This window comes from Octopus bimaculoides, chromosome 9 (genome assembly GCF_001194135.2).
Source record: "Octopus bimaculoides isolate UCB-OBI-ISO-001 chromosome 9, ASM119413v2, whole genome shotgun sequence".
Classification (NCBI taxonomy): Eukaryota; Metazoa; Mollusca; class Cephalopoda; order Octopoda; family Octopodidae; genus Octopus; species Octopus bimaculoides.
Genome location: NC_068989.1, coordinates 73327833 through 73339411, shown reverse-complemented (window position 1 = coordinate 73339411; position 11579 = coordinate 73327833). Strand labels below are relative to the sequence as shown.

General features: G+C 38.1%; 1 protein-coding gene across 1 annotated transcript in view; it reads right to left on the bottom strand.

The window, feature by feature from the left end:
- LOC106875453 (alkaline ceramidase 3-like) overlaps positions 1-2765 on the bottom strand; it is a 282178-nt gene extending 279413 nt beyond the window's left edge. Inside the window, exon 1 of the mRNA XM_052970769.1 lies at positions 2576-2765. Coding sequence (XP_052826729.1) covers positions 2576-2687 — 112 coding nt within the window. The 5' untranslated portion in view covers positions 2688-2765. The remainder of the gene's footprint in view (positions 1-2575) is intronic.
- Positions 2766-11579: the final 8814 nt, after the last annotated feature.

Below are 11579 nucleotides of genomic sequence, written 5' to 3'. Positions count from 1 at the left end.
ATATATATATATATATATATATATATATATATATATATATGTATGTATGTATGTATGTATATATGTGTGTGTGTGTAATCTACTCGTATAAAAATTATTGGGCTGTGATCATACTGGAGAAGCGCTTTGACACGTTACAGTCAAACTTGCTTGTCTTATCGAATTCAATTTTTAAAACAGCTAAGGTACGAGACGGAGTGATACAACATAAACAATGCTGCGAGTTAGATCGGTGAAAGCGTAAATATAGACAGAGAGACACAAACGGATGTGCTTCTGTATAGTTTCCGTCTGCTAAACTCAATCCACACGGTATTATTGGTCAACTCGAAGCAATGGAGGAAAAGAAGCTTGTTTATTTACTGTGTCATGGGATCGAACCCGGAACCACGTGCATAATTGCAAAACTAATGTAAAAATATTATACCACACACAGACTACGTATACATAAACACACACACACACACAGCCACCAGTCCATCACCCACACACACAAACACATGCATACACTGTCACCCGCTTATAAACACATTCAACCACTCACACACACACACACACACACACACATACACAAACACCCACTGTCACACATGCACACACACACATACACAAACACCCACTCTCACACATGCACACTCAAACAAACACCCTCACACATACACAAACAACCACCTTCACACACGCATGCACACGCGCACAAAAACAGATAGGTAGATAGATAGATAGATAGATAGATAGATAACTTCAAAGAGTGAAAGAATAAAAGACACTGACTATGGAAATGCCCATGAACGAAGAAAATAACGAAAAATGGGAGGATAAATGAAACTGATACGAAACCAGCAGTGAATTACGATGTTGCTTAGAGAGATATCTGATGGGATCAACAAGAGACATTACAGCATTCCATGATCCTCAAACATTATATATTATTCATGAAATGTTTCTGATTGTCACCAAGCATCTGGGTTGCGATCATTGTGTTTGTTTTGTTATTTGCTAACGTATTCAAAATGCATGATATCTACCTATCTTTAGTAATATAAATAGCATTCAGTCATGTAATCAACTATAACGATATAAGATGGGAAGGCACTTGGTTTATATTTACAATAATTTTGTACATATGAATGCGCTTGCATACATATATGCGAATGTATATCTACTTATTTACAATGGCATATCAAATGTTTATTTTGTTTATTGTAATAATGGTATTAATAATTCTAATAGTGTTGATAATACTGAAAAAGACTACGATAATTCCACGCGGATTCTTGGATGGAGTTAGAGTAAATCTCTATTGTCAACCTGTTTTGTTTGTTTACATACGAATGTCATACACGTAGACGGAAGGACCCACACATACACACTATGTAAGGATTTGACACGAACCGCGAAGATACTAAAATTGACTGACATATGAGTTAGTTTGCAGAAATTACTGGATAAATATCTCATACACATACATGCAGAAATTCATACATATGTATATACATAAATACACACATATACATAAGCATACATAGTATCCAAATAAAATTAACACAGAACCACGAGGAAGAAACCAAGATGCACTGGTTTGATAAATGCATTTGTCAGATACTTGGACGTCGGGTCAGCCCTGAATAAGCAAACATGATCAGAACTATTTCGTCCGATGTTTATTTTGGGAATTGTCCAATGCGTCCGGATAAGATTTGGCTGCTATTCCTAGCATTTGAGTAACTACGTTGAGGCTCTCTCGATTAGTTCGTGTCTGCTGAAAAATGAATGGATGAAACCGGACATTTCAACGTTTGTTTGCTACACTCGATATGTAACAATAAAATAACCATTACTTCAGCTTCCAACCTCCTCCTGAGATCTGGACTGAATTATTGTGGAATTTTATTATCATCATAACCATCACTATTACTATTAAAACTCCCACCATTATCGTTTAGAATCACTAAGGAAGGCGGGTGCCGTAAGTACTCAGCAGGTAGTTTTCTTGCTTGCCTTGCAACCAGATCCGTTTAACTTCCCTCCAGGTAGCTACATACTTTTAAGGGAAAAACACAAAACATAAACTTCATAACTATCTACTCCCATTTCCAATATAACATCCGAGTCTTCATGACTAATTAAGAAATTATAACGATTATCATTACTAATAATCATTACCTCCATCACAACATCAACAACATCGTTATTATTATTATTTCTATCGTTAATGAACACAGTAAGAGGCAAACTTCCGGCAAGAGGAGTCCGAGACTCGGAGCCAATTTCGCTTCAGGTATGTGGCTAATATCTTTCGTGAAATGCAAGAACAACACAACATGCCACTTGCTTCGTCTACTTCATCACTCTCACATTCGAAACACGAGAAAATACGTCAAGCTTTTTAAGCCCAAAAAAATACGTATATATATATATATATATATATATATATATATATATATATTATTATTATTATTAATGATCATTGGAGGAGCGTGTCAATCAATCGTAATTGCTCGTTTGTTTTGTTGTTAGTGGTAATAGAGGTGGTACTTTATACCTCCGAGTTTACAAATTAATGATTACTTACAGAATTCTGCAATATACTCAGTTACGACATAATTCTCTTCACACCAATCGATTGTCGAGGTAACTGTCCCCCAATAGCCTGTGGCGGTATCCGTGCCATACGGAGGAGCCATGCCAATACCACGACAAAATACTGCGCGAAGCTCAACTTGAGAGAGCGTGGATCTTAAGCGTTGTTATACGATAGAGGAGGAGGTAGAGGAAGAGTAGGAGAACCCGGAGAAGGAGGAGGAGAAAGAGAGTCAGGGAGATAGAGAGAGATTTTAAAAAAGCAGAAGTATGAGGAGAAACGATAGTAAAGTGTACGAGAGAGGGAGATAAATGAAAGGAGGAAGGAACGAAGGAGTTAAGACTTGCGGAACAGATATATTCGTACGATATGAATATATACACACACACACCTCACTATATAGATGTGTGTGTATAAAGAGAAAGAGAGAGATACATGCACACACACCTCACTGTATAGATATGTGTGTGTATAATGAGAAAGAGAGATATACACGCACACATGTATATTGCAAATATTTTTGTTTATATATAAATATATATGCATGTACTTTATGTATATATGTGGATGGGTGTGTGTAAATGTGTGTGTTTGGGTCTGCATGCGTGCGCGCGCTCGTACTTGTGAAAAATTTGAGAAGTGGAAGAAGGTATAGAGAAGACAGGTGTGTGTATGTTTATATCCATACGTGTGTATGTGTGAGCGCGCATGAATATGTGCTTGATGTGTGAGTGAAGAAAGAAGAGATCATAACAAACAACCGACAACAAACTTATTTGGCGAGAAGAGGCGTGTCGCGAGAATAATAGAAAAGTAGCAGACGGAGTCGCATCGAAGGTACCTGCAAGTGCTAGGTACTATTAGAAAACGGGGGGGGGGGGTTCTATGTTGTACGCACACACACAGACAAATATTTTGAAGCTGACAGACACAAATAGATGACAGACAGATAAATAGATAGATAGATAGAGAGAGAGATAGACAGACAGATAGACAGACAGATAGATAGATAGATAGATAGATATAAATGAAAGGAAGGATATAGTAGTTACGATACTAAACAGGCGGGAATAATGTACGGCTGTGGTCATAGTGGGAGAAGTAATGCCTGATAGATATTATTATCTATCAGGCATTACTTCTCCCACTAAAATAAAGTTAATGTTTATTTGTGTCAGATTTTATAACCTGGATTGAACAGACTTATGATCAAAGGCTTTCCGACTGTGACAATCCTGATTTTCTTTACAGACAGTAATGTTTCTAGGAACACACTATTTAATGTGTCCTTCCGTTTATGAAACTAGGAAGATGGCAGTTGTTATTTCTAGTCAATCGAATCGTTTAAAAAAGGAAACTTTTCTGACTCGTTTAAAAAAGTTAATGTCTTTAGTTGTATTTTTCTAGTGGGGTGGATTTGTTATTTTTTACTTTGACTCAGGGTCACAACTTTTATTATTTTTATTTATTTTTATATTGTCTTATTCTTTTACTTGTTCCAGTGATTTAGCTGCAGCGATGCTAGAGCATCGCCTTGAAATGTTTTAGTTAAACAAATCGACCCCAGGACTTATTTTTTAAAACATAGCAATTATTCTATCGGTTATTTTAACTGAACTGCTATGTTACGGAGCACAGACACACCAACACCGGTTGTCAAGCGGTGATGGGAGGGGGGGGGGACAAACAAAAAACACACATATTTATGTACATATATACATGCATATATATACGACAGGCTTCTTACAGTTTACGTCTATCAAATCCACTCACAAGGCTCTGGTCGGCCCGAGGCTATAGTAGAAGACACTTGCCCAAGGTGACACGCAGTGGGGCTGAACCCGGAACCATGCGGTTGGCAAGCAAGCTTCTTATCACACAGCCAGGCTTGCATTATATATTTGTTATTTTAGAAATGCAAGTATGGTCATTATAGTTTCAGGTAGCTTTCACTACTTCATGAGAATGGAAAAGTGCAAGGAATTAGGTAATCGTAATTCCTGCTGTAGGAAACATGGGAATATAAATAAATAAATAAATAAATAAAGCTATTCTGAAGATCCGCCGTGTGGTCAATTACTATCGATTCAACTGGTACTGATTTGTAATATAGTCACAAAACTTTTGTTGCTAGTTATTTTATTGACTCCAGAAGGAAGGAAAAATTTAGGATCTTTTTTAAAACGGGGGCCACATTTTTCATTAACGAAACACTTTGAAACTTGGAACACTGGTAGAATGTGTCATATAAAACATCTTTTTCTCTTAGTCTTCTTTAAAAAAAAAAGAAATCCATAAGTTATTCCATGTTAAAGTTGTCGTATTTCTGTAATTTCAACCAATCACTGACGTCCATTCAGCCGATATACATTAAGTGCCGACTACATAAACAAACGATTCTGAAACAATTAACCCTAACACTAACCCTAACCGTAGGGTTAGGGTTAAAGCAAATTTAAAATGAAAAAAGCAAATAAAACGAAGGTATGGAGATTAAATACGCTTTACATCGCTTAATCAGCCAAAGGAGTAAATATAAACAACTGAATACTTGTCAGTGATTGGTTGAAATTATCGAAATAAGACAATTTTTTTACATGAAATAAATTTGATTACAAAAATATTTTTCTGTTCTATAACACAAAATAGATAAGTATACGAAGTTTGAAAGTCTTTCCGTACCAAAAACACTACGTAAAACATTAATGAAAAATGTGGCCCCCGTTTTAAAATAGATCCGAACATTCTACTTCATCAGCTACCTCCGTTTTAACACCGGAGGTAGCTGATAATTTAGGCAATCTTTCGGTATTAGTAGGCGACATCATTCACTCAAAGTGTCGACCAAACAGAAAATATCGTCTGCCAAGAAGTTTTGTAATCATATTGATATTATCGAAAGAAATGATTCATAATTTAAATTAGGAAATTTGTGAACTTTGAAAGTATAAACAAGAGTAAAATAGTGTAAACAACTATAAAAGTATATCTAAATAACATTTTTTTCTTAATATTTTTATGTAGTGGTCGAAGGAACCTTAGGCTTTCGTTAGGAGTGGTCCACATAACTATTCATGATACAGAGGGTGGGAGTCTATTTCGGTTCGGAAGTGAATCGTCATCACATGTCACTTAGACGAAATACATGTCATATAGCTGCAACAATAACGTGATTTTTCTAAGACATCACCCAGTAATCTATCAAGTCCATTTACACATTTCTCAATACATAATGCTGTTATGATTTCGCTCCCCCATTTTATGCCTCCATCGTAGATGGGTAGATTTGCTAATAATAATAATAATAATAATAATAATAACAATAATAATAATCTTTTGTACTAAAGGCACAAGGTCTGAAATTTTGGGGAAAGGGACTAGTCGATTATATCGACTCCATTATTTCACTGGTACTTAATTTATCGACCCCGAAAGGAAGAAAGGCTAAGACGACCTAGGCGGAATTTGAATTCAGAACGTAGCGATGGACAAAATGCCGCTAAGCATTTGACTCAGCACGCTAACGATCCTGCCAGCTCGCTGCCTAAATACTACTACTAATACTAATACTACTACTACTAATAATAATAATAATAATAATCATAATAATCATAATTATTATTATTATTATTATTATTTATTACAAATACCCGGATGCAATACCAGGCAGTGGCTTTCATGGCTTCTCATCTTAACTGACTGGAAGTGTTATCATGTACATTGTTTTTCTCGGTATAAAAGATGGGCTTCAGCAAATATTCTGCTCAATACCATAGATTTGCTTGTCCATAACCTTTGTTATGGTCAAACAAATTGTTTGAACATAACCTGTTGAGCATGTCCCTTAGTTGCTGATGATATGTGCATCTCTGAACACTAGCAGAAAGAGTGGGAGAGCATCATAGCCATATGTTGAGAGGAATTCTTTGGGGTTTTAATAATTCACCTTTGGAAACATGGGTGTTTTGTTCAACACCCTTAAACAACCCTTATTCAGGGACCTTTTGGGTGGACAAAATACAGCTAAGCATTTTACTCGGTGCGCTAACGATTCTGCCAGCCTGCAGTCAATTAACAATAATAACAATTGTTATTAGTCCTAAGAATATAGAGACAATAACAAGGACAAAAAATAACACAGTAAAGTTTACATTCGAGTAAAAAGAAGGCTAAATCAACAAAAATAATAGGTAACAAAATCTTCAAGCAAGGGGCAAAAACCAGCTAGAATAATTCAAAGGAAATATCTCCGGATAAAGTTTTATGTTACCCTACTGCATCTGAGAGCCTTCAAAAGTGACCTCTCCTTGTTTACTTCGCCTCCAATTTACGGTCACATAACCAGAGTAGGCTCATTTGGTTTCGTCAGTCTTACCACTCACATCTGACCCACTGTTTGTAAAACGTACTGGAAAGCAGCACCTCCTATTCTGCTCTCAACTTTCTATTTAAATATTATATGAAGAAGTTGGTGAGAATTTAGCCAGAAAGGAAAACCCATGTCCTCAACTCTTTTAAACGTACCCAAAACGAATTCTTTCACCATTGCCACCAGCAGAGGAAAACTGATTTCCCTTCTCTAGACAGAGAAGACAGCGGGTTAATCATGAAGATTCAGGCGAAAGCCAATTCCGTCTTACACGTGATATCAGTTGTTCGGCACAAAACCTAAACTAGTCTTGCTCGGACTCTAAACCAGTGCTGTGCAGAAGTTTCATCTCTTTACACGTATATTCGACAGGACTGAATATTAGTGAGCCCGCACATATAGAGCTTGTACCGGCATTCTCCGCTCCCTGTATTAATGCCAAACAAAGTGCTTTTAGAAATCATTCATAATCTCCAACATGAAAGTTTTTCGGGAAAGATTGTTCCTACTGTTTCCATCTACGTTCAGAACCGTTACTCGGCCATCATTGTTCATACTCTCCACAAGTATTTTATAGATTGTGAAGGATGATTTTCTTTCAGTGGAGACTGATCGCATTGTCTAGAGGTGGTTGAGTGCGGTGAACGCCTGGTAGCACTCCAGGCGTCAAACTATCAACCTTACTCTCCATTTGATTCAAGACTGACTCTTGGCCAAGAAGACGAGATGAGAAAAAACATGTCACTCGAAAGTCGTTCACACATGATCACCGTCATAGTTGTAGTCACAGTGGTCCAAAAATCTTTGCAGGTGCGTCAGGTCTCGGCGTGTGTATACACCTCATCAACAAAAATATTTCGAGACTCCAGTAAAGTAAATACAGGAAATAGTTGGATCCGTTGACTAATGGAATCTGTCCTTTCAGATAAAAAGAGAAAAAAAGAGAGAAAGCAAGTTTTCCAATCTGGTCAGCTGTTTCCTGGAGTAAGACACAACAGTCAGACTGTTGCTCTCTGCCGAGGTGATGTGGGCGTTGTCCGCTTCTGCTCGACCTTTCAATAATAACATCATCTCCGGCCATTTCTGTGTGAGACTGGCCACTCTGCTCACCACCTGTTCCCAGTTTTTTTTTTGCCATCTGCAGTTCCATCTGGAAGCAGCACATTAACCGAACTTAGAGATAGAAAGGACTCTTAGTCGGTATAGATTTGCCTCTCTAGGTGCCAAATTCAAACCTACCAACTTGCTCCGGATAATGTGCGCCCACATAATCCACTGATACTCTAAATTCTAAAGTGCCTGACATCTGCGTGTGTAGACAGTGCATTTCAAATGAGATGTAAACCTTTGCTATAATGGCACCAGTATCAAAATTTACAGGAAAAGGGAGGTGGGGCATCTTTAATGGACTAAGTGCGTGATGCAAAAACGGCTGCCCTAACAAATTCCACTAAACTTTACAACGATCTAGTCTCGGAAGATGGGACTAAAACTGACTGTTCTAAGGACAGTCGACAAGTTCCGATGGTTGTAAACTTTTGATTGATTCAAATTGATCTGAGCCTCACCAGTTCTATTCCCAATTTCTTCTACTAAGCATCGCATGAAGGTTAAGATGATGAGACTTGCTGCGGTTAGCACAAATTTGTGCATGTCCATCTGCATCTGACGACTAGTACCAACATCTTGGCGAGCACCTTTGCCAAGTTTGCGTTTAACAATGTTAAGGGGCTGACGTTGTTAATTACAAGCCCCTTAATCGGATCATTTCTAAGTAACATCACCGGTTTATAGCTGCCAGAACAAGCGACTAAATCTGGCATGTGATAATATCGGTTGTAGAGTAGACCACCAAGTTTTGGCAATTTGTCTCTTGCACAGCGGTTGAATAGGTCCGCCACTGCGACGGCTGAAATTATCTTGCGGTATTCTGTGTTTCTGATTTGTGGCAGACAGTCGAAACGGATATCATTGTTGATTGCCGGCTCAAATTTGTCACTCCTCGCGATAAGCTCAGCAAAGTGCTACTGGGAAACCATTGACATGCGCTTAGAATTAGACAGTACGCATCCGTGTAGTCTATCAGACATCGAAATGTGCTTCTGTTGTCACGCTGCGCCTCCATAACCAAGTCCATCGAACGGCTTCTGTACTCTTGTGTTTCAGCACACCATCCCTAGAACCAACAAGGAAGAATTTACGTTTAGCTTCAAAGAAATATTGTCAAGAGACATTCTCGCCTGTATCTTGCTCACGGTACTTTTCTGCACACCTCCCCTAATCTATTTGCTAGCTCTTCCTCTACTCTATCTTTCTATATCGCTACTTCTTTGCTAAAACTAACATATGCTTATTTAGCGAAACATACAGTCTGTTGTTGATGACATCTATTAATTCCTGTTTAATTAGTATGTTAACGCGATTCCCCAAAATTTTCGAGCTGGAAATGATGCTTTCATCTCCCAGTAACCGGACCCATATCTGTTAAATTATCAGTTCAGATCACGAGTTTATGGTCCGTGTAGCCAACTGCCCGAATCTCCGAACTGCTTACGCTACACTTATCAGCCAACAATGAGAGAAACTATCGGTAACTTGACAAAATTCCAACTGAGATGAGCCGCTACGATTTGTCTAAATTCATATTGGTGCATTACAGAACTCCAGATTATACATGTCAAATAACTGGAAACGCCTGAGCAGCGTGCAAGGATTTTACACTTGCTTTTCCTATCAGCTACTTCTACACATTCCCTGTGTGCGTTTATGATGCTATTCCAATTGCCCACCATCCCTACCTAATGGGCGAGATGTCTCTATGAACATGTCTAGATCTAAAGAAATCCGATTTCCCAGCTCCTACAGGACTGTACACTGCCACTAATTTGAAGGCACCACCCGCCCTACTGTTCGCATTCAGTACCACCAGTTTATCAATTCGAGTTTAGGGAGTTTGTATTTAACTATAGATCCAGACCTTTCCAAAACAGCACTGTTATGCTATTCGATCTAAACCAGCTGAATAAGGCATAAATTTCTTAATGAATTTGAATGATGAGGAGCGAGTGCATCTCAGAAACCTAGGTCTCTACCACATCTCGATACAGTGAGCTGTGGTTGTTAAATAAGAATTCCTGCTTCCCTAACTACGTGCATTTATATTGCCAGTTCTTATAAGGAAGATGAGAAACAAGAAAAAAAAAAAAAAAAAAAAAAAAAACTAGGAGGGTATCACCCTTGACTTAGAGATAATCATTTATCAGGATGCCCGAAAGGTGCCTTCCCAGTTGTGCTACCAGGCTAGTGATTTATGGAAGCTATCCATAAACCTTGGGATGACTGCCTAATTATCTGCATTGACGTCTCTTGATACTGTAATTGCTCATGCTGGTCACAAAGCTTTTATAGAATGTTATACAGTATACAAAGGTTGATGTTTCACTATCCATATAAATGACTGTCAGTGCAAAGCAACATTCTGAATGTTAAGTGCCTAATTTTGATCTACGCTCGACTCTGGATTGTAGCTCTGCTAAAAAGAAGAGCAGTGAAAAAACGTGTCTGACAAAGGGTAATATCATTTCTTACCTGCAGATTTTGTAGATTCGGTGCATACTGAGCATCATAAACCGCAGCATAATAGTCTTTTCTACTATAGGCACAAGGCCTGGATTTCGTGGGGAGGAAGACAGTCGATTTCATCGACCCCAGTACTCAACTGGTACTTCATTTATCGACTCCTAAAGGATAGAAGGCAAAGTCGACCTCGATGGAATTTGAACTCAGAACGTAAAGACGGGAGAAATACCGCTAAGCATTTTGCTCGATGTGCTAACGATTCTGCCAGCTCACCGCCTTATCAGCCACAGCCTAACAACGATAATAATAATAATGTTGATTTGTAGAGCAATGGAGATGACTGAAGCACTAGTGCACCGAACTGTCTCTTTATGTTATGTACTTAATTCTCATCTTTGACACTGACGAGATTTGAATACATAACATAAAAAGACTTTCCTAAAGGTGAAGACAATGTTCTTAGCCCTTTTTATTACAATATTTCGGAGCTCAGATACTTTCTAGATCGCTCCGTCTTTCATCGCTGCTAGGAACACTCTCATTTCAGATATTGCGTAGATCAATCTGATGTGGAGTACCGGCAGTTTTTTTTTTTTTTCCAATGTGCCAGAGACCGGTAATATTTCTTAGTAATATTAATCTATACCTGAAACAATGTATATAATGAATATAATAAAAGCACTGGCGTACATACTTCAATCGACTCTCCCAGTGTATTACACCAGTAAATCTTTTGACCAAAGTAAGACCCTGTAATCAATTATAGAACTAATGAAGGGAGATTCTATTTAATCGATCTTCTAGAAAAAGCATCCAAGTCACCCTCAAATAGAAGGATGAAAATTAAACTTAATGCATTTAATGGGTTGAAGGCGACAAACGGCAGTGTCTTTAAAGACACGTAGACTGAAAGACAAACCGTTGGATGGAAGAGGGGAAGAAACCATGACTCATGGATTGCTGCCGTTAGAAAAAGCACTGCTGGATATCGAACTGGACACTTGGGCAGACTCGTGAAGACAACCACATGCGGGTGGACTGCTAATA